General features: G+C 39.5%; 1 protein-coding gene across 1 annotated transcript in view; it reads left to right on the top strand.

Annotated features, from left to right (window-relative positions):
• The window catches only part of TPH2 (tryptophan hydroxylase 2), a 52,774-nt gene that overhangs the window by 12,494 nt on the left and 15,980 nt on the right, over positions 1 to 24,300 (top strand). The window contains 9 exon segments of the mRNA XM_030458368.1: positions 1,061 to 1,128; positions 7,097 to 7,149; positions 7,152 to 7,211; positions 7,214 to 7,261; positions 7,264 to 7,290; positions 9,568 to 9,630; positions 9,633 to 9,702; positions 17,149 to 17,209; positions 17,211 to 17,276. Coding sequence (XP_030314228.1) covers positions 1,061 to 1,128; positions 7,097 to 7,149; positions 7,152 to 7,211; positions 7,214 to 7,261; positions 7,264 to 7,290; positions 9,568 to 9,630; positions 9,633 to 9,702; positions 17,149 to 17,209; positions 17,211 to 17,276 — 516 coding nt within the window.

Raw genomic sequence — 24,300 nt, 5'->3', positions numbered from 1 at the left:
CTTCATTCCCTTTTGTCTCTTGAACAGTTTTGTAGCTGAATAACTCAATGTTTTTTATCAAAGATATTAAGCAGACAAGGATACTGCCCAGAGTACAGCAACTTTTTGCCAGTCAGAACACTTTTCTGTGTAGGTTTGGAGGCTTGAGCCTTTTCTGCAGTCCTTTGACATCCTCTCTGACGCAGCAGAAACAGCTTTGGTTATGGGGCAGTAAAATGCCTTCTGAGATTTCTGGAAGCTCATACCAATATTTTGAGTAAAAAATGTTATCCCTCAGCTATTTGTGTCTGTGTATGTGAGCAGTAAGGAAAAACATATTTTACTTCTGAGCTCTGACTAGGGGAAAATTAAATGCACTGTCTGGGCTACTAACTGAGAAACTTACTAACTCTTTACCGTTTTTCATATTCAAGAGGTTCACAGTCCTACCTTGAAAACAGATAACTCTTTTTGCAATCCAAAACCTGAAGTGTCTACATATTTAATAGGTATAGAAGAGGTCTTGGTTTAATTGTGAATAGCTCAAAGGTCTGTAACTGGCTGGTGTGTATGTGTTACATACTGCAGCCTATGAGCCCTTCCCCTGTAACTCATATTGGGCCAGATTTGCTGCTTGGTGATGATGGCTCAGTCTCTAATGCATTGGTTAAGATGGAAACTACTGAAATGAGTTGCTTATGAATTCTGGGCATGAACTTGATTCTTCTAGTGAAAAAAAGTATATTAAGTATAGGTCAATTATTGTGCTTTGTGACTGCATGTAGATATCCATTCAGATTAAGGAAAACCTGAATAAGATGAAATGACAAGGAGAAAGTTTCCCTTTTTCAACATCTTGGATGAATGACTATGCACAAACCTGTCTTGAAAAAAATCACGTGGGACTTTGGTGGGGAAAAAGGTAGAGAAATACGTATTTTTTCTTGCAGTCCAATAGACAGTGTTAATCAAAATACAATATAATTAGGTACTAAATAAACACTTTAATGATTTTTTAAAAATAATTCTTACAGCTAATTTTCTTCTTTATTGTAAATTACTCTTTTCTTCCTTGCTTAAGGGATTTAAAGACAATGTCTATCGACAGAGGAGAAAGTACTTTGTGGATGTTGCCATGAGTTATAAATAGTAAGTACTGGCATAAGTCATTCCCATGCTGCTGACTAGTTAGAAGTTATGCTCTACTTAATTCTGTAGGATGAAGTTTAACAGTAGATAAAGTAATCTTTTAAACTTTGGCTGTTTTAGTGTAGGCTATAAATGACAAAACTTATGCTTGAAATCTCATTACATTTTGGTACAGATACAGGCAAATAAAGCATTTGAAATGTAAATGCTACCTCTTCAGCTTTTTATTTGTAGGTGCTTAAACTTAAGAAACCCTTTTAAAATCACTTGCATGTCTTAATGACAAACTGGTGTACTGCTGATTCACCACATATAGTGCTCCTAGTTTGATAAGCTCATTAAGCCCAAAATTATTATTTTCTTTTCATGCGCTTATTATAGTGGATGCTGCAAAATGCCATTCATCAGTTTTGCCAGTACATCTCTGAACTTCTCAGAATAAAATCAGTGAATTTTTCTGTGGTTAGTGGAGCTGGTGTCTGTGCACAAATACACTGCATGGATTTTCTCATCTTGAATTTTTTTTTTTTTTTTTTTGCATATAAAGTCAGTATTTTCAATTTGCTACTATCCCTGTAAGTAAAAAAAAATTTCTGCACTATGTACAGGTACCTGCTGTGTTGCAATTTTCTTGTCATAGAATCATTCAGTTAATTCTGTTAATACTCTAGGTTTTATTTGCAGCAGTCCAAAGTCCTCCTTCTCAAGGGAAAGAACATGCTAATTTCATGATGGTTTTTTTCCATTCTACTGCACTTCATCAGGTTTTTTATTATTCTCCTTTGAGATTTCTACCTATGCTGTTTGAAGGATGTAAAAAGCAACAGTTTTTTTTCTCCTTTTGTAAGAGGTACATTGTTTCAGGAAGCAACTGGATTTGTGAAAGTTTTTCAGTTCTGTCTTTTTTTGGGGTTTTAACATAAAGTTAGCATATGGTTGCAAAATGCTGCAGGGGGAAAGGAGCATTAACTCTGCTGTGTGACCATTAATCCTGATATATTTTCCTTTAGTTTTGTCCCATTCCTGTCCCATTCCATTAAACTATTATCAATCTAATAATTGTTTAAGTGCTAGTGCTGGTTTCCCCTTTTTTCTGCCCATGGTGGCATTTGTTTATCTGGGTGGCATTTGACATTCATCCAGTACAAAGAGTGCTGCCTGCTGGGAGCAGGATGCTGGTTGGTAGAGAAGCTTTCTAGGCTGAACAGGTAAGCCAACTTTTGAATGCAAATTGAGAGAAGTTTTTTGTTTGTTCATATCTGATTGAATTATTATTATTATCTTTTCCCTAGTAACATGTTTGCTGTAGAGTTAGTTCTTTTTGCCTATCATTTATTGCAGTGTGAAATGTCAAGCAGATACCCATGGGTGAGGGCAGGCTGTGTGTGCTCCTAGAGCTCTTTTCAGTAAGTCAGATAGTTATCCATTTACCCATGACCATAGCAGTAGTGCCATTCACTTCACTCCTGCTAAGCCGGTGGAATTACCTTCCTCCCTTCCCTCTCTCAGCTGCTTAAGTGCTAGAAAGATCATGCTGTGGTTCACTAGGCAGTGGTTGGTCTTCCACTGCAAAGTTGTTTTTTTTTTCCTCCCTGAAACCACTAGGCAATTCCTTTTCACAAACGTCACGTAGAGTAATGCTGCATATTCCCAGTAAAACAGATAAAGGAAAAGAAAGATATTTTCCTTTAGATTTTGAAGGCTCAAGATCTAGTTTTGCAGGCGCATTACAAAAAGCAAACAAACCAAAACTTAAGTTATTTGGGGAATCAGATGTTGTACTTCAGCAAAACTTCTCAGAAGTACTCCTTCATCTGTCTTTTCAAACCTTAAAGGATTTCAAAACTCTTCCTGTTATTATCAGCAGTGAGAAACAAGATGCTTCATGTATTTTTCGCCAGGAACCACAAAATAGCAGGGATGTGATTAGTGATTAGGGCAGTTGTGTCATTCATATTCCTCAGCTACAGCAGTTTACCTTTACCCCAAGGATGTGCCATGTCTACCAGGCTGTGCAGTCAGTCTCTCTCTGGGTACCCTTTGTAGAAACAGCCCTGGGAGACATCTACCCTCATCATTCTGCAGCTTACCCTAAGCCATGGTGACAAAAAGCAAATCAGCTCAGGAGAATGCCATGCTGCTACAGCTGTTTCTGCTACCTGTGCTGGGGACTTCAGGGTTAATACAAGTGTCTCAACACTGCATGGCAGTCTGTCACACACTCTATTCTATGGCCTAATGACTATTAATTTATACAAAAAAACAGCTCTATAGTAAGGACTGCTTCTGATAAAGTCAGAGCATTGTCTTGAACCTCTCGGTGTCTTCCAGGTAAGTGACCTTCCTAATAATTTATTGAGTCTTGATCCATTTTCCAGTGTAGAAAAAAAAAAAAGTGTCTTGTTTTCAAGAATTCTGCAAAAAATTGGCTGCAAGGAACTGGCTCTGTCAAAAACTGAGTTAAAAATCCCAGATCAGCTTTTAGTTTATCTGCTCTTCTATAGAGCTAGATGCTCTTTGTCTTGACCATAAAGAGGCCTTGTAGCTGCAAGAGAGAAAAACATTAAGCCATGAGCTTGGAGAAGCAGACATTTGCTGGTGCTAGGTGTTAAAGGGAGTTCCATGTTAACAGAGCACAGCAGTGAAAATCAGCTATATGAAATAAATGGACAAAAAAAAAAATAAAAAAAATTCCTCCCTCCTCCACTTAGATTCTATTCTAAAGGTAGTAAAATTGTGTTAATCTTGCTAATTAGTCCTTTGAGACTGATTAGGGGTTGCAAAAGTGTTGATAAAATTAAATCTGCAGGAAAAATTTGAAGTTTTAGATGAAATTTATAATGTGAGTTGATAGCTCATGACTGTGGCAAAATGGAAAAAAAGATTTTAATAAGGGAATGTAGAAATTCAGGATAGATTAGCTTGTAGACTATCTTACTCAGCCACAAGAAAACTGGTTATGCAGGATGGCCATTCCCATGATTCATGGAAAGGTTTGACCACATGGTGGGTGTTGCTTGCTGAAGTAAAATACATGGTGGGTGTTGCTTGCTGAAGTAAAATGAGATTTGCAGAGCTGAGTGAGAAAGGCATGGGTCAAGTCTGGCTGCTGTGATCCTCTCAGTAAAGAAAGCAATGTTATGATCAGCTTGAAATAAGATCAGCTCTCCTAGGCATAAATCCTATTAAGCAATTAATGTTCAGTGAACCTTACTTGAGTACTAAAGAATTAATTGAAACAATGACTAAGTTATAAACCTTTTAGTGAGCAGAGAACAAGCTTCAAATGCTTGACTGCATTTATACTCTCTAGTGACAAGCTGAATAGGAACCTGAGTTTTTCTACCACTGCACACATTTCTTCCTCTTTGCTGGGCCAGTGCTTGCCTGTACTGGCGTATCTGTATTAGTGATCAAGCCCAAGGAAAAGGAATGAATATTGCCCAGTATTCTGGCAACCCCAGGTGGATGGAGTAACAGCCTGCTTGTGTCTGTCATGTATGGTAGGATTTAGTACAGCTGTGTTATGCTTTCAGTAAGCTGGTAGAGAGCTTAAGGCTAATGGAGTGTAGATGTGAAGACAGATTCTAGACCTGAAGGACTGATTCCCATGGCAGAATGGGTATAGACCCAGCGCAGGTTCTGTTGATGAACAGTGCTTCACTATCTGTGTTACAATACTTGTCATGTCTGCAAAAGAGTGGCTGAAGGGAATTAGTGGATGTATTGGGTGTTCAGTGAGTCTTTAACACCTATGAATACATCATACAAGGAAGCTTTTAACTGATTGTCAAAGTTTAATTGGGCTGGCAATTAAAATGAATTAACCCCTAGAAAAAACCAGGGTTTTATTAACCCCCTCTATTTTCCCAGAAGGGGAAAGGAAGAAAACAGGGGAGAGGACTTAAGGGTTGGAACTAAACTACACAGCTTTAATGAAACGATAATGATGAAAAAGAAAATAATAAAATGTATACAAATATATACAAAGTGAATATCACACTTTCCTCAGTAATGTTCACATCACCACCAAGGCTGCAGGGCAGGACCTGGGAAAGTCCTGGGCTGGGCTCCTGGCATCAGTGTTAGATGGTAGCTGGATGCAGGAACACACTGTTTCAGGAAATCTTAGACTGGGATGAAGGCAGAAGAAGGGATGGAGTCCTTCCAAGGATGCTGCTGTGGAAGAACAGCTTCGATCCTAGTCATCCCTCAGCTTTATATCTAGTATAATGCATATGGGATGAAATACTTCGTTTGGTCAATTTTGCCCTCTCTTCCTCCAGGAAGGTTGCAGATGTGGCCCCTTTACTCCCTTTTGTTTCCAGAGCACAAGATGTTCAGCAGAACCGAGCAGTGACCTTGGTTCTGCACACTGTTTTCCAGCAGTACCTATGAACGTCAGGTGTTATTAGTCCTAGAAGCGTATACTGACTGAAAAACATGCTGTTAATTTCAGGAAGTGCAATTTCATGAAAAAGTTTATTTACTGAAAAGTAAAGTTACTAATAAGAAAATTGGTTCTGTTCTGGCGCAAACCAGGACATTGACAATTACTGACATGGATCAAAATATTTTGATATAGTGAAAGGCAATGGGATTAAGTAGTAGCTTTTCAATAAAGGTGAGGTGACAGTCACAATAACTGTAGGGTGAATGCTCTTCTCTTGTGTGTGTAGGCACTGCAGAGCAGTATTTGCATGTGACATGAGGGCTTGCTACCCTTGCTAACCCCTACAGTAGAGACAGGCTCATGAAATGGGTGACAGGCTTTATGAAGATCCAAACCCTGGCAAAAGCCCAGCACTGTAGTTCTGCTGCAATGGTATTCCCTGTGACTGGACTCCTGTTTGGCTGCTCCTGAAATACCAGGAAAGCCACAAGTACTGGGCTGGGATGTCAGCCAGCCCTTTGGCAAGGGGCTGATGTGGTAAGGCAATCCTTTGAATCAGTTTGCAGTCTCTTTATATTAGAGTGTGGGAAAAGAGGATAACCTGAGAAGAAGGCAAATTGGCAGAGATTGGCCATACTATAGATTGTAAACATGTAAATCCAGAGAAAGATTATAAAGTTTCTAAGGAATTCATGACATGAGATGGTGCCCAGGATTAGGTAATGGGAAATTCCTTACAGCTAAATACAAAGAAATGCAAATTGGAAGAGAGCTCTTCACTCTTCACACTGTCAGTTTTGAATTAGCTGTAACCTCTCAAAGCACATCTTGGATGACAGAGATGGATTAGCAGGTCTCCTGTGAAGAATCCTGCTTTGCAATTTCTGTACATCTGTGTTAAGGGGACAAGGCTGAGGAATGAATGCAGGAAAAAACCAATATTTGTATTTAGCAGGCTTAGTTTCATATAGGCTAGGCTGCTAGCTCTTGAGGTGAGCTTCCTCACAGTGTAGTCTTGCATGAATCTGGTTTCCAAACTTATTTGCACATGTAAGTAACAGTCTGAACAGTAAATATATCTATTTTAGTAGGATCCACACATTTCTAGATATCTCTGTAAGTGAGTAATCTTCACATTGTAAAATGCTGTGAATTTATTGTATTTTAAAGAATGCTTAAAGCATGTGGTCTGCTGAAGGCCTTACTGAATCTTCAAGTTAGACTGAGTCAGCATCTTCACTTAAATACTTGCAAAGGCATCAGTGGCAATGAATGGAAAAATATTACTCTGGTATAGGAACATGGCATATAAATTTTTTTTTACTGTGATGTGTAGAAAGATCAAGAAATAATCTCATTGCTGGATAAGAAATACAATTATTAAGAAATTATTGTAATATGTTCAACATAATTAGGAAGTAATCTAAGAAAAAACATCTAGCTGTTATTTAAAACTTTTTAATGCTTTAAATAGTCTACGTCTGCCTTTATTTAAACAATATTTTCACAGAAATTTGCCATCCACAGTCTGGCTAGAATGTTGATCAAATGTATTGTATTATTTGTTTTTTACAGTGGCCAACCCATTCCCAGAGTGGAATACACGCTGAAGAAATTTAAAACATGGGGGTGGTATTTAGGGAGCTCACTAAACTCTATCCCACCCATGCTTGTCATGAATATTTAAAAAACTTCCTCTGCTGACCAAGTACTGTGGGTACAGAGAGGATAATGTGCCTCAGTTGAAGATGTTTCCGTTTTTCTTAAAGGTAAGATTCAATTTTGGTTTGTAAATAGAGTTTAATGAAGACACTCCCTTGTGTTAGTGTGAAAATGTGTTGATATAAATACAAAACACATTGAAAGAACAGACATCCGAACTTTGTCACTGGACTTTGGTTTAGAGAGAGTTAGGACTTTGGTTTAGCAGAGTTAGCTCTTCTCTTCTTATTGCCAGAGTGGAGTTCTCATAACTGCAGTGGGCCTCCCTCAAATATCTTAGCAGGTAAAAGAGGGAATAAAATGCCAAGATAATTAAATTGAAAGAGGAGAGCAGGTTTGGCACATTGTTGTAAGCCTGAGGAATATGAGCCTTTTCTGATTGCCAAGACCTCATGAAGTTAGTAATTATATTTGTATGTTCAAAAAAGATCATTGAGACTCCATAGGTGATCTGATACAATAAATTGCATATCTAAGTTTGAAAATAACAGAATCACAGAATTGCCTTGGTTGGAAAAGACTTCAAGATATCACGTGCAACTATTACCTAACAGTGACAAGACCGTAGTAAGCCATATCCAAAGTACTATGTCTAATATGACTCTTAAATACCTCCAGGGATGGTGGCTCCACCAATGCCTGGGCAGCCTGTTTCCAGTGTCTTATAACCCTTTCAGTGAAGAAATTCTTCCTAACATTCAATCTAAACCTCCCCTGGCACAACTTGAGGCCATTACCTCTTGTCCATCACTGTAACTACACTGAGCAGACTGATCCCCACCCCTTTACAGACTTCTTTAAGGCAGTTGTAAAGACCAATAAGGTCCCCTCTCAGCCTCCTTTCTCCAGGCTAAACAAACCCCAGCTCCTAAGCTGCTCCTTGTAAGACATATGCTCCAAACCTTCACCAGCTCCGTGGCCCTTCTTTGGACACGTTCTAGTAGCAAAGTGTCCTTTCTGTAGTGAGGGGTCCAAAACTGGACACAGTAATCGAGTTGTGGACACACCAGTGCTGAATACAGGGCTAAGATCCTCTCCCTGGTCCTGCTGGCCACACACGTGATACAGTCTAGGATGCTGTTAGTCTTCTTGGCCACCTGGGCAAACTGCTGGCTTATGTTTGGCTGTCTGTCAATCAACACACCCAGGCCCCTCAAAATTGATTTTTCATTTGTTATGAAGTGGCAGACATGAACCTGCTGTTTTTAACTCTAGAGCAAAAGCCACCAAAGAGTTCATTTAATATTTTTGTTTCTTGTCAAGGATCTCTTCAGATACTCATACTTGTTCCTTAATCTTCTTGCTCAGGAGCTCCAAGGGGCTCAGGAACTAAAATGTTATAAAGATGGGTGTTTGAAAAAAAAATAAAATTAAGTCTGATGAGAAAAACTAGCCAGCATTTTGTCCAGGTAGTATGGAAAATCTTTAGCTAGTAGAAATAAAAAATATGTAATGAAAGGCATACTTTCCTCAGTCTCTGCTGCACCTGTAACTCTTTGTGAACAACTGCATTTACTAATAACTGGCTTATCACTCTTTAAACTAGATTGTGTCCTTCCTGGTCTTGCACTATGGTTTCTAAGGAATGATGCTAAAGCATACAGGTTCTTCCTCCCTAACTAGGAACTCACAATTTCATACTTCTTTTAGAAATATGTTTTCAACTAAATTCAGCAGTAGTACTGTCTGTTCAAGAAACATGGAACATTCTTGTGTAAAGACTTGGAAATACTAAAGAATGAATTTGGAGAGAAATGTGCTTTTCAGAGCCACTGAGTCTGAAATTGGTTCTCCACTTTGTTAAAGATTTAAGATTTATTATTAATTACCATATCAATTAATTTATCGTGCATATTTAATATTTAAATATCATGAGAACCTTAGTAGTGAAAAGTCAGTATTTCACGATGAAAATAATATTTTATCTGTTAAAATAAGGATGGATTTGAGTTTAATTCCTGTTCTCTTAGTTTTTGTTAATTTTTACTGAAGTAATCTTCTGTTTTGGACACCATCAAGACATAAAAAATGAGATACTCTGATACGAGAACATCACTTATGATACCTTACCATCTTTCTAGGCAAAGGTATTTCAAGCCAACTTTGAAATATCTGAGACTCTTTTCATTAAGCATATGCTAGCTGTGCAAATTAGTTCTTGTACACAATAGGTGAAAATGATGTGTGTTGATCTTCAGCCAAGATTTTCCATGTCATGCTTCTAGTAGAATAATTAACCACAGATCATTGCCTGTCCTTAAAAACTGATCTAGTGATATACGTATTTTATAGAATGTGGTCTTTTATTGTCTCCTTCACCTCAGAAAGGGTCTGGTTCACAGTGAGACCAGTTGCTGGATACCTGTCTCCTCGAGATTTTTTAGCTGGTTTGCATACAGAGTTTTTCACTGTACTCAGTACATACGACATGGCTCAGATCCTCTCTACACACCAGAACCGTAAGTTGCTACTGGCTTCAATACTGAATTTAATGTGCTCACTAGATTCTTGAAAGACCTCATTGAATTAGCCAAGATTGAAAGATGAACCTGCTACAAATTTAAAAAATCTACTTACAGTGTTGAGTTAAAAAACGTTCATATTGGTGAGCCAGAATTTAATTCAGGAGCTGCTTTGCACTTTATACGAAGGTCTTAAATAACTAGGTTATTTACCTGATGGGTCAAAACATTTCAACTTGTATTATATTTCAGTGGAAAATGGATCATTATCAAGCATCCTGAAAAAATATCTAAAATTTGTTTTTGATGGTCAACTAAGGAAAGAATTTGGAAAAAAAGCCCTGAATCTCTTGAGAATAATTCCTTCTAGAATTATAATTTGGTCTTGTTGTGTCTATTATCTTTTATCTGAGCCAGATTCAACAGCTTCATTTCTCTCTTGTAACACAATATAAGAAAGTCATGAGGTACTCTCTCTCACTTACAGAGGTACTACATACAGAGCTTGTTATAGGGAATATGGTAGAAATAAGAGACACTTTAATTAAGATGTTCATGGACAGCACTGCAGCTTTTTCCAAAAACAGATTATTGTGAGTTGGATGAAATATTTTGCCTTATGATCTCCTGATGAAGAGTGGGATAAAAAAGATCAAAGAAATGTAGTTCTTGCCTTGTTTTATTTATTGTGTGCTCTTTGTAGTAATAACAGAAACAATACATGTCAGATATTATGGAGGTAGTTTTACCAAAGGCATCTGCTATCTAGTAACCACTGGAATGACATTTTTGCAGTGAATCAGTCATCAGGCAGTTAGCATGAAAATAGTAGCTGTTTTTCAGTCAGCTTGGACTATTTGAGTATTTTTTATTTTGGCCAAAATTTACACAAAGGTTTCATAACATATATATGAGCTCCAGGACCTGTAATCATTTGGACCCATGCCAAATTTGATATCAAATAGATTGCCAAAACCACAGAGTGGTATTTTTTGGATATAAAAGGATCAATGGAACCGCACATACTGAGCTGTATCTAAAATGCTCTGACATTTTCTGGCAGAGTCACCAGGTGGTGCTGTTAGACACTTAACTATTTTTTTTTTCTTCCTTCAGCTTGTGAACTGGGCAAAGTACTTGCTGAAATGCTCAGAGGCCAATCTGTGTGTGTGTGTTTCTTCTTGTAAGGATGTGGTAATCTCTGAAGGAATCCTCTTACTCAATTTCTAGGCAACTTTCAAGAATGTTAAAGCCCTGTAAAAAGGGCTGGATATATATGATGCTGAGCTCTTCTGGTCTATATGAAATTATGTAGATATTTTAAAAAAATAAATTATACTGGGTAGTACTGGTTTTGCACTAATGATTTCCTCTCGTGGGAAGCTGGTCTCTCAGACTGCAGCACCCGTCAGCTTTTGGCTGATGACATTTCTTAACTCTTAACTAATGCAAACTTAATGCAACCATTTTCATCTAATAATAAGGGATTTAGGCACACAGCTCCAACATGAACAAGAAAGGAACACCTTTCAGGAAGCAATTACCTATGTGTATCCTTTTTACTGATGTTCTCTGGTTCACTGATTGAGACCCCTGTAGCTTTCAGTGTGCTGCTTCTTATAGGAATTACATGGTGTATCATGGCTGATCCTTAGTAGTAACAGCAACTGCTTTTTTTTGGTAAACTTTCTGGTCACAGTGTCTGGAAAGTCACTGTGTAGTAATAAAGCTCAGGTTAGAATGAAGATTTTATTCCTTATTTAGGCTGAACCTAGTCCAGGTTATGGTCTTAACATTTCTAAGTATGACTAACAGAGTAATCAACTTGTCATTTTCTAATGAGGTTACTCTCTTGAAGACTTACTTGTTTACATAATGTGTACTGCCTACCAGGAATTCCATAGGAAATTTTGAAAACCCTATTTTAAATGTGGTTTGTTTGGGTTTTTTCCCATTAGTAGAGTAAATGTATAGTGAATCATGGCTTTTTAAAAAGAAATACCAGCAGCAACCTAAACTGACTTGAGTGGGGAGGTCTTCATCTTTCTGCTGTGGCTGCAATGCCCTAAGATCTGGTGGCTGACGTTATGGGCTTATATGAGGCTTGATGCAAGTCCTTGACTTGGTGAATGTTGCATTTCAAGGGCATGAACTAGGTAGAAAGACTCCTTGACTTCAGTAGGCTTTCCATCAGATTTAACACACAGGCTATAGAGCTAGATACAAATTAGAAGAGTTCATTGGTTTGATCTGTATCACGACTATATGCATTCTAAAACATTTCTCCTGAATTTCATTATGTTTCTACTATATCTTCAGAGCTATATAGATTTCCTCTGCTTTGCTAACTAATTTAGTCCAATAAAAATCTTTTGCTGTGAAAAGTGCATTACAAAAAGTCTTATTTCTCTGAGCAATGTGGGTGAATAAATTAAAGAAACTTAATTATTTTCTGAATAAAGAAAACAAAAAAATCAAGCCCTGATAGTTAAGCAAAGAATTGTATTCTTTAGACTGTCTTCTAAAGGGCCAGACTGGCAGGGAAATTCCTGGGACACCAATTACGATCTCAAATGCTGGTTCATTGGTTCTGCTGGAAGATATGTTTGTTTGCTTGTTTGTTGTTTGTTCATATACTTTTTGTTCCAACTCTCCTCTTTATAACTGCATGTTCAAAATACAACCTAGCACAGTTTTAATGGAGGAAGCTAAATGATAAAAGCATGAGAGAAATATTTGCTGCCTTCTCATCTTTCTCCCCTTGCCAGGAAAGCAAAGCTTAATGGAGCTAGGCTTTGTCTGGGCTCCTTTTGTCTGCAAGGGTCAAAGTGACACCAGGAGCCTATGTCTTAGTGCAGAAGTAGGAATAACATGTCTTTGCTTATTTGTTTCTGGAGCTGTGACTTCAGCACAGGAATATAGAGATGTAGACACTCACTCAGGTACACTTAGAAGTCATGCTGCTCTAGAAGCCTGTCTGCATGTGCACTTACTTGAAGACAGGAACACGAACAGATCCCACTAAATTTTCTTTGCTCTTGTTATTTGAACTACTGATATGGAATGATGGAGTGCAGCATAGGTGTAGTGCTCAGCAATCATTATTCATTTCTAGATTGAAGTTGAAAGTTGGAGTTAGAGTTCTGGAGCTCAGAGCATTGAGCTTTGCAGCCCATTTCTGTGTTGGAAGATGATGGATGGAGGAGTCAGGTTCCTCCAGTGATTTGTTTGGGTACTGGGAACTCTTTGGGTGTGTCTGTCATACTGTAAACTCCTTTTCCTGCTGTTCTTTGTGTTGTTTAGTGAGCTAAATCTTTCAAGAGATGACAGAAGAAATTGTTGGACTGAATTAATTAAAAAAGGATCATTTTACATTGAGGATTTTCCACTCAAGTGATGCAAACCATCACCTGAACAAAGAGATGGAGGGCCAGTAGAAACTTTCTAGTTTGGAGCTCCATGGGGAATGCAGTGCTACCTAAGCTACAGGTCTTGTGGCAGGAACTTGATCATCTTGCAGACTTGGAGCATCACTAGAGGGTTGTGGAGATCACAGAATCATAGAATCACAGAATGGTTTGTGTTGGAAGGGACCGTAAAGATCATCTAGTTCCAGCCCCCCTGCATGGCAGGGACACCTCCCACCAGACCAGTTGCTCAAAGTCCCACCCAGCCTGGCCTTGGGCACTTCCAGAGCTGGGGTATCCACAGCGTTCCTCGGTGACCTCTTTCCAGTGTCTCACTACCCTCACACTAAAGGATTTCTTTTATTCTCTAACTAGATCTACCCTATTCTGTTAAAACTGTTGCCTTTTGTCCTATTGCTACACACCCTCATAAAAAGTCCTCCCAAGCCCCCCTCAGGTACTGGAAGGCTGCTACAAGGTCTCCTCCAGAGCCTTTTCTTATCCAGACTGAACAACTCCATCTCTCCCTGCCTCTCTTCATAGCACAGGTTCTTCAGTTCTCTGATCATCTTTGTGGACTCTCTGGACTCTTCCAACAGCTCCATGTCCTTCCTGTATTGGGGCTCCAGAACTGACACACCAGGTGGGGTCTCATGAGACACAGAGTAGAGGGGAGAATCACCTCCTTTGACCTGCTGGCCATGCTTCTTTTGATGCATCCCAGGATATGGTTGGCTTTTGGACTGCAAATGCACATTGTGGCTCATGTTGGGCTTCTCATCAGCCAACACTCCCAAGTCCTTCTCCTCAAGGCTGTTCTCAATCCATTGTTTCACAACCCATGTTTGTCCTTGGCATTGCCCCAACCCAGGTGCAGGACTTTGCACTTGACCTTGTTGAACTTCATGAGATTCTTCAACAGGCCCACCTTTCAAGCCTGTCAAGGTCCCTCTGGATGCCATCCCTTTTCAGAGTGTCTACCACACCACTCAGCATGAGGTCATCAGCAAACTTGTCCATGTCTCTGGCCAAGATGTTAAAGCACTGGTCCCAGCACTGCCCCCTGAGGAAGCTCCACTCATCACTTGGTCTCCATTTGGACATCAGACCATTGACCACTAGTCTCTGAGTGTGACCTTCCAGCCAATTCCTCATCTGTCAAGTGGCCCATTAATCAATTCCAATCTCTCCAGTTTAGAGACCAGGATAACATGCAAAGGCAGTGTGAAACCTCTTTGCAGAAGTCCGGGTAGATGACATCAGTTGCTTTCCCCATGTCCATTGACATTGGTGACTGTCATTCACAAAAGGACACTAATTTTGTCAGGTATGATTTTGCCCTTGATGAAACCATGCTGTTTGCAACCAGCTACCTCCACCTTTTCCATGTGCCTTAGAAGAGCCTTCAAGAGGATCTGCTCCATAATCCTGCTGGGCACAGAGGTGAGACTGATGGCCTGTTGTCTTCCAGTCTTCCTTTTTTCCCTTTTTTGAAAATGGGGGTTATGTTTCCCCTTTTCCAGTCAAGTGGGAACTTCACCAGACTGCAATGACTTTTTAGATATGATGGACAGTGGCTTCGCAACTTCATCCACCAGTTTCCCTCAGGAGCCATGGATGGATCTTATCAGTTTGCATGGACTTGTGCACTTTCAGGTTTTGGATTGTCTTGAACCTGCTCCTCTCTGCAGTGGGTGGATCTTCCTTTGCCTTCTACAACTTGGGTGGTGTGGCCAGAGCCCCTTGCCCGTGAAGGCTGAGGCAAAAAAAAGTCTTTGAGCATCTCAGCCATATCATGTGTGGACCAGGATTCTGTTTTCCTTTTGGAGAGGGTCCGTGTTTTTCCTAGTCTGCTGCTTATCACCTGATGTACCTGTAGAAACCCTTCTTGCTACCCTTGATGTCCTGCCAGGTTTAAACTCTGCTTGGGCTTTAGCTTTCCTAACATGATCCCTGGCTTCTCAGACAACTTCTTGTATTCCTCACAGCCTACCTTGCCCCTGTTTCCACCCTTGGGAGACTTTTTTTCTTTTACATCTAAGAATGTCCAGGATTCCTTATTCATCTCTGCAGGTCTCCTGGCATTCTTTCCTGCCTCCTCTTTCTTGGGATGCAGTGCTCTGGGCTTGGAAGAAGTAAACCTTGTTACATTTGACCAGCCCACCTGGGCTCCTTTCCCTTCCAGGACTTTTATCCCTGATACCTACCAAGCAGGTCCCTTAAGTGGTCAATGAAAGAGATCATACAAGGAAAACCTTTAAGTCCACTTTTGAAAAATCAGGAATTTCCACGCTCTGAAAGGAATGCAATGATGTAGAAACAAGGAGGAAGGGACTATTTCAGGAGGAAGGACAAGCTGTACAGTTTCCAGTTCCCAGACTGTTTCCAGTTGATGGAAACAAACGGCAAGTGGTTTTCTTTATGTAAGTATGATGTTTGATACTGTTCCTGCCAGCTGTACACATCAAACATGTTTCATGGGTGTTGACAGATATTGGCAAGAGAACAGTGAGCAAGCAGTTATATTGCTACAATTGAATCTCCAGTTAGTGCTGTGGACCATGTGGACATGTTTGTTTTTAGTTGTAGGCAAAGAATATATATTTACTCCCTGCCTCTTTGGGGAACTGTATGTTTAGGAAGAAGAGAAATGAGATTTGGTAATTCTTCTGTATTTTGAATGAGTCACTCATACACAGAATTGGCTCAAACTTATCTTGCACAACTTAAGAGTGCTCTTGTGTCACCAAAAAGTATGAATGTAATATGAAGCAGATGTTGCTAAGCATCTGTCAGTGAGGCTGGTCTGCACTGGGGAAGAGAGACTTGTTATTAACATTGAAACTATAATTTGAGAAGTTTTAGTGAGACAAACTGGGAATTCCAAAACGTTATTTCATTTGCTATGAACTCAGAACTACTGTCTACTGTCTACCTAGACACAGTTGGCTCAGACTTCCCTGGCGAAGAATACTCAGTAGGGAACTTTAAAACTATACAGAGAGTTGTTTTTCTGTTCATAGATTTATCTGAAGTGTCAGGTTCTGTGTCTTTTCAAACAAAAATAGGTTATAAAAGACAAATTGGATTATTTCAAAAACAAAGAGGAAAACTTGATGTTTTCTCCCTGCCTTTAAAAACATTTGTTTACAGCTTTGGAAAAAAAAAAAAAAAAGAGAAATGTCTTTGAGAGATGAAAGCAAAGGAAATGTCAGATCCGATTTTTTAAAGTGAACTTTAGTACCAATTCAATTGGTTTTTGTGAACAAAATGCACCAAAACTTTCAGAATTGTTTGAGAGCTTTTTGTAGACGATGCATGTACACTTTTGTTAGTTTGGTTTATCAACGCAGTTTTTTGTACACTTATATCTGCACTTTGTTGTGACTCATAATGCACTTACAGATGTGGACAGCAGTTTCTTTCTGAAACAATTTGGATTCTCTGCTTGTTCTGAAATCTGCTTGGTGAGAGCTTAAAAGAAAAGTAACAACAACAATAACCCAGGAATTGCAGTAGGAATTTAAAATTAAATGAGAAATTAAGCACACAGAAAACCCTGTTAATATTGCCCGTGGAATTTCTAGTGGCAAAATGTTGGGTGATGGAGTTGTAGCCAGGTGTGGAAAGGGAATGGAGAAGATGAAGAGGGAATGTGTTGGATTCTGAACCGTTGATTCATGTAGAGAGAAATGCTGAAAACTGTACTCTTGAGACATCTGGCTTTTCCTTTGGGCAGTTCAGCCTTCATGGTAGTAACCCTGGATCATGGTACTAAGCAGTGATCAGCCCCTCCCACTAATCTGGAAATGGTAGAGAAATCATGGAACAAGTTAAATGACATACAATCCATTTAATGGAAACAAAGCTGTATGTTTCTACAGAACCATTCAAAGGGAAGCACTATGGTAAAAAACATGTTTCATAGTAAGACGTTTAAAGTAGAGTTCAGACTCATGTAAAATGGCTTATGCTTAATTATGAAATTGATTATGATATTAATTTCTGTAATGACTTTTCCTTTCCATTCCCTTAGGGATACATGCCACGAACTCTTGGGACACGTGCCTCTCCTTGCTGATCCCAAGTTTGCACAGTTTTTCACAAGAGATAGGACTTGCTTCACTGGGAGCATCTGATGAAGATGTTCAGAAATTAGCCACTGTGAGTCAAAATCTTTTTGTGGCTTGCTCTCTCATCTGTTCTCCTTTTTGACTGATGAAGTTGATGTGCATTGTGCTTACTAGAGCTGACTATATTTTCAGGATGCAGATGACTATTATGTGACAATCTCAGAGCTCTAGGTATATTTCTGTTGTTTTTAATAAAAGCAAAGCTGAACACACTAGACATCAGGTAGTCAGTTTTATTTTTTATGTGCAATAACCACCAATTTCCAGGGCTAGCTGAGATGGATTTAGTTGACTTGAATGTGCTGAAAACAAACAAGCAAGGTAATTTTGGAAGAAGAAACAACAAAAAGCTCCCACCATTTTGATGTGTGCTCTCAGTCCTCCACAGTTGGCTACTTTGGCTCTTAACACTGCTATTTCTGAACTCACTGTTTCTCTCTTGCTACTGTATTGTAGTGTGTGATGGATTCTGAGATGACGTTGCACCCTTGGTATTGCCTCCTGTTGGTGAATATGTAGTTACTAAGCCAAGGCTGCACAGCAGTAGATCCAGACTGAGGTTAAGTGCCTCAGCCAGTGGATTTGAGATGGATTCTATATTGCATCAAGTGAGGTACATGCCAGTAGCAGTATGAACATGAAGAGGTTGCATGTTAAATGTGTCAGATGTTACTGACCACACAACTAGAGCCTTCTTGGCCCTTGTGTGATTCTCAGGTTGTACTGAATGGCCCTGTGTAGCTGCCAGGGCTCTTAGCTCCTCCCCACCTGTCAGCAATGCTGTATTGCCATATCCAAATCACTCGTATGCAGCTCCTTGTGTCATGACATAGGCTAGTGACTGCTGGTCTCTACCACTTCCTCTCTTCAGTTATTTTAACTTACTGTATGCTTCTTTTGATGGATCTTGTTAAAACTAATGCTGGCAAATAATTTAATGAACTATATTGTATTAAAAATCAGCTCCATGTTTAAATATTTTATGTCATCAAAAATTCTTTGAGACACAGCATAGCTGGTTATTTTAAAACTTATCCATTGTACCACTGATTTTTATGTGAGAAGCATAGGTATGATTTAAGGGTTGGAAATAATGGACACAGCATTGGGGGTGGATTCAACTGGGTTCAATTAAACTAGAATAGTTTTGATAAACTGGTGTAGCAATGGCTTAGAGTCCGTCTGCTGAAAAAGACATTTGTACACATTTGTTTTGTTTTAATCCTGTAGCCTCCAGACAAGGCTACTAAATTCCTTTCATCAAACTGGCCTCACTTCTTTAGACTGACTTGGTGTGTTCCTCATGGCCCATTCGTCTTGTACATTTCACAGTGCATACCTTTGGTTTTCTAAATGGCTGTCCAATAAGAAAAATCTGTTCTCTGGATGTAGGAATCATGAAAGCTGTATGTCTATTTGCACGTTTGCTAGAAAGGGACGTAGTGGGAAGCAGATGTAGCCTGCCAGGAACTGCAGGCCCAAGAGAAACTACCTAGCTGGATTTCCCTGTAGGGACTTTGTAGAAAATACTATGTCCAAGTTTCTCACCCCGGAATAACCTCGGGTGACATGGGCCTATTGCAGAGGATCATGTTGTGACTGCTGTGTTTGGGGAAGGATATTAATATAAAGTGACCTCCAATATTACATAAATGCTTTAATTCCTCCCTTTCATGGAAGTTCCAGGTTATGACTGACTTGTTGTCAGCTGAAACAATGAGCTGCTGATCAGAAAGCCAAAAATAAAAGACAGCTGAATGACTTTCCCTTATCACACTGAGACTTTGATATCTGAGTCAAAGTTGATTTCTCCTCCCATGACGGAAATAGCTCTTTCAGGTGAAAGAGGCATTCAAGAGTGTCTAAAGGCACCCAGGTAGTGTTATTTTTTGTAGAAGTACAGTGATGGGCTGTATTCCCCTGGGACAAGTGGGGACAAATACAGAGATGTTACTTGCCCTAAAATTTGCAATGTAAATAGGCAGTCTGAGAGGAAGCAGAAAGAACATCTTTCATCTGTGAGGTGAGGAGGCCAAGAAATCAATTTCACCTGTGCACCATATGTTACCTGAGGTGCTATTAACTTACTTTTGCAATATTTGGTCCCATTTCCATCCTAGATAACAACCAGAAACAAAGCAAGCTGAGAAATGCCAGCCAAGAGTCTTAACACAGAAAAGCAGTGCAGGTTCCAGCGAGGTAGCTTCAAAAACAGAGAAGCAAACGAATGGAGAGAGAACATGCATATTAATGAGCCAAATATGCCCAAAGCAAGCTTGCCATTAGCATCACCTGTTTCAAAAGATAGTGACATTAACAGCTGAGACATTACAGGGAGGACAATAGCTTTAGAAAAGGAGGAAAATGCCTCTTTAGGAGTTGAGATGAGAAAGAAAAGAATTATTACAGGTGATTTTGTAATCTTTGGCTCCATTCTGCTCTCAAAACCCACTACTCATCAGCCTTGATGTGCTCTTTGTATCCTATCAGTCCTGAGCTGCAAAGGAAGTGCACTGATGTTGTCCCTGCAGAACTGACACAGTGGATGTAAAGCAAGCTGGAGTCTGGTCCCTGAGCAGACTAAAATTATTTGCTATATTGCAATTAGTCACATATGTGCAGCTCCACTGAGAGCAGAGATTAAACAAGAGAGCATTGCAGAGGCCCTGGGTGCTGGCCAGCTGGAAGGAGAAGGATATGAACTCCCCTCTTCCTCTTGTTTGAAGCTGGTAGTCAGGCTGGGGCAAGGAGAAAAGAAAGTCTTTCAAATTTAAGTATTCTTACCATGAAAAGTAGAATACTGAAGAGACAAGTGACTGTCTTTGCAGTGTTTTGTTTTTTTTGAGATGCCATTTAAATAGCCAGTATTTAAGGAGACTAAGAAAAAAGGAAAATACAAGAATAAATGACTGAGAGATAGGTTATGGAAACAAGGCAAAATACTTGCACTATACGGTTTTTTGCTTGTAGTGTGGTATAATGTGTTTGTTAGTTGACCAAATACAATATTGGCTGTGCATATCTGGGTTCTAATTATTGCTATTATCACTGATGTCTTCTACTACTCTGTCTGACTTTATAAAATACTTTGAATTTTTCAAGTGCCTGGTCTTTTGACCTTCACTCATTTTTCTGCTTACCTAACAAACCATAAACTCTAGGGAGGGCTTGACATGAAGTGTTGCAACTCATATAATACATCATTTACAACACATTAAACAGCACATAGCATAAGGTTTTCCTAGGAAAATTGTACGAAAGATATACATTTCAGTATTACCGTGTAATTTGTAGACCTGGGAGCCAGAGAGCAGCTCTCTTTGTAAAGCTGCAAGCTGATAAACAGGATCCCGCCTCTCTTGTGAATGCAGAAATTACTCCACACTCCTGCCAAGTTTTGTTTTAGCATTCAGTTCTCTTGAACTGTGAAACTTGCATTTTAGTCTTTCTTGATATTTGTTCTGGTATTTTAACTGTGTAGGACAGTAGAAATCAAGACATTTCTCCTGGTTTTGTTAGTGTTTATGCAGAAAACTACCATTATTCAGAACTACCTCTCTGGGAGAGGTCAGTGGTAATTCATGCAAGTTTACTTGCCTGTCTTCTCTCAGGTTCTATGTTGTCTGGCCTTGTTGGCTTGATTTTAGTTCTCCTCCCATGCTGGACAACTGGCACATAATTCAGGATAATTATACATTATGTTTGCAGAGGAGATAAGCAGACTGGAAGAAAGGGCACCATTGCAGGTAAGTTGCATTTGGTAAATTAGGGTAGGTGCAGTGTTGTCTCTCTAGACAGAGCAGACTTTTGCAGTCTTTCATCTTCCCAGACAACAGATTGGATTTCCAGAGGGGCTATTTGATAGTGCTGAGCCCTAAGTACAGCTTGTGGGCTGGATTATTACTGTCTTCCTCTGAAAGGACTCTGATGTGTGTTGCTTAGGAAAGATGAACCAATTCCTAGTGTAAAAGCTATGACTATAAAGCTGAAATCAGTTATGATGGGTTAATATAGCCAGAACTTTGTCCTGCTACACAGCATGAGACTGCAAGTATTGTGATCCATATTGTTCATCAGTAGTTGGCCTGATTGTTTCTGTTCCTGGCTTTGACCAGGCAAAAACACCTATCTGTGGACATGTTTGGAAATTTCCCAAGTGCAAAATCTGAAAACTGCTACAAGAAGCAGAGAGAAAGCTGATGAAACCTTGTGTCCTTCTTAAGCATTGCAAAGTCCACAAATGTTGTTTGAATCTGGAGAGGATAACTTAGTGTGGATTACCTTCCTTTGATTGGCAAGATGTTGCTGGTATACTGCCTGCTCTTCCAGTAGCATGCCCTAATTTGTGTGTTCACTCTTTGTGGTGTTCCAAAGGAATTAATAACAGGTAATGGTCCTCGTTTTTAAGGGTTTCTTTCAGCAATGCTTTTTGATAAAGTTGGTGAAACATGATGTCAGGTACTTTCTCTAGTATGCCTAATCAAATAGGTGAGTAGAAAAGTTCTATCTATCACAGAACCAGACTCAGGGGGAAAATACTTGAAGCTTTCCCCTGGATCAATACTGAATGTTTTAGAATCATGTGTCCATCACTGCAGTGAAGGTGGGAGCTGGAACCATTGATGTTGGAATTGTGGTGTGTGTTTCTTTGTTTAATTTGTAAAGGATGGCATAAAATACTGGTTTGCAAAAAAATTTAAATAGATGCCTCCTGCTTTAACTTTCTGGGCTAAGTAGGTCAACACAGGTGTGCTACATCTGGAAATGAAGCATTTCATGCTTTGTAGTGTGGCATTCAAAGTTAAGAACATAAAGGAGGTTCACTTGTTGCTCTGAGGGTGCCCAGTTAGTCAGGTCAGTGACCAGCTTCTTGAGAGGATGTCAGGTTACCCTATTTGCACTCGAAATTGATTAGAAATAATGTTATTCTTTACCATGCTTTCATGTTTATATGCTTGGGTCCAGCCCCTTAATGAGGAAGATAGATGCAATAGAGAACTAATAAGCTAGATGCAAGAGAGAAGTAATTTGACTTAATTGGGAGCAGGGAAGGAATTGGAAATTTCACTGTAGAAATAATATAGCTCCTTTTAGGCAGGATGTGGTTTATGAAGATCAAGCCCTAAGCAGTTAGGAATGCTAAAGAAAAAGCCTCTAATAAAATTACAAATTACATCCAGACAGTGGATTTGCTTTTATTTCTTGTAGCATTATGTTTCCAGAAGTGGTTAGATCATAATCTGTGATGTTACAAATTTACACGCACACAGGTAATACATTTTGACATATAGGTTAACAAGAGAATGGTGGCAAATTCACACAGCACTGACTTGCTAATTACATTTGTTTTTCAGAAGCAATTTCGTTTTCATTAAGAAATTGCAGATTCTGCAGTAGTAATCTTTGCTGGTTAGTTCAGTAGCTCACACTCTTAATGTGTGCTCTGCTACAACAGAAATGGGACTGAGCCTCAAAAATAGAGCTCTGGAGGATTTAGTGGAATTTAGGAGCATATGCATGTGGAGAGCATCTTCCATTTTGATGCTGGATTCACTTGAGGTAGGCTGAAGGTGTCTGTGAATTTTGATAGGATTTTTGCATATTTGTTTTCTCTTTTCACCTGGAGCAGGAAATGTATTAGCAAAATGGCATAAAATATCTTTTATAGAATCTATACAACTGGGACAAAAGAAAGGACCCAGTATAAGCTTTAGTGTGCAATAATTACACAAGTGTTTTGCAAACAAGAATATAAGTTGCTGGAATAAAGATTTAAATAAAGAAAACTGGAAAAAAGCAGTAGCAGGAATGTTTAAATATATTGCTACTTCTTTTCCAACTGTCCCAGTGTCTTCACTGTTGTGCTGAAGGAAAAGGGCTAGGCTCTGTGTAGACATTCATACTGACATTGCTATAGTTACCTTTCTTTGGTCCAAGTACATACATGTGAAACTCACATGTACAGTTCAGAACTGTGGACGGGTCTCATGCTGCTAAAGCTATATTTGTGTACTAGTAGAAGAAAATCACAGAATTGTCATAGTTGGAAAAGACTTCTAAGATTTCCCTCCTTCCCTCCACTCCTCATCCCCCCCCCCCAATAAATCAAATTATTTAGCATATGTTAATCTATAAATATATGTATATCACCATGCCCACTAGGACATGTTCTGAAGTACCTCATCTGTATGTTCTGAAGTACCTCAATCTATATGGTTTTAAGTATTTCCAAGGATGGTGACTCCCTCACATCACTGGGCAGCCCATTCCAGCACCTGACTACTCTCTCAGTAAAGAAATTCTTTCTAATATCTAGTCTAAACCTCTGTGCATCTTCAGGCTATTTCCTCTAGTCCCATACAACACTAAAAGTATTCTTAGAGGGATACTTGGGTGCTGAAGCAAATTAACTAAGTAAATGTATAATGCTGTCCTGGTTTGGGCCAGGATAGAGCTAATTTTCTGTCTTGTAATTTTGCTTTTCTCATAAGTAGCTGTACTTGCTGAAAATTAACAGCAAGTTTCTCTGTGTCTGCTTCTGGACTGATAACACTCGGTGCATATAGTTACAGCTAGAGACTGGTATGGAGAATCAAGGCCACTGCTTGGTTCTTAGGAACATCTTATGCTCTGGAAAGAGAAAAGGAATAAGGAGGTCACACCTGCAACCCTCCTTTAGGAGGAGCAGACAAGACAGATGATCAGAATTGACCAGAGTCATTCCATTCCATACACATCATACTCTGCATAAATTTGAGGGATCACAAGGGTCAAGACCCTTTTCTCTTCACCTTCCTCTTTGCCCTTCACCTTCATTCTTCTTCCCCTGTCCCTGTTTGCTTCGGCATCCTGTGAGGATTCCATCCATTCCTCTGCCTGTGCTCCTGATCCATGCCAGCCCATATCTGTGTGTTCCTGCCTCCATCTCCCTACTGCTGCTGACTCCAGGAGTCCAGCCTGGACTCTCCCAGGGCTGCCCTGCAAACCTCAGTGGTGACGTGAGAGAGTTATTAGAGGGGAGGGGGGAGGAAGGTGGTATCAATTTCCTGTATATT

This window comes from Calypte anna, chromosome 1 (genome assembly GCF_003957555.1).
Source record: "Calypte anna isolate BGI_N300 chromosome 1, bCalAnn1_v1.p, whole genome shotgun sequence".
Lineage (NCBI taxonomy): Eukaryota > Metazoa > Chordata > Aves > Apodiformes > Trochilidae > Calypte > Calypte anna.
Note: the sequence above shows the minus strand (reverse complement) of the source record. Positions and strands in the feature narration are given on the sequence as shown.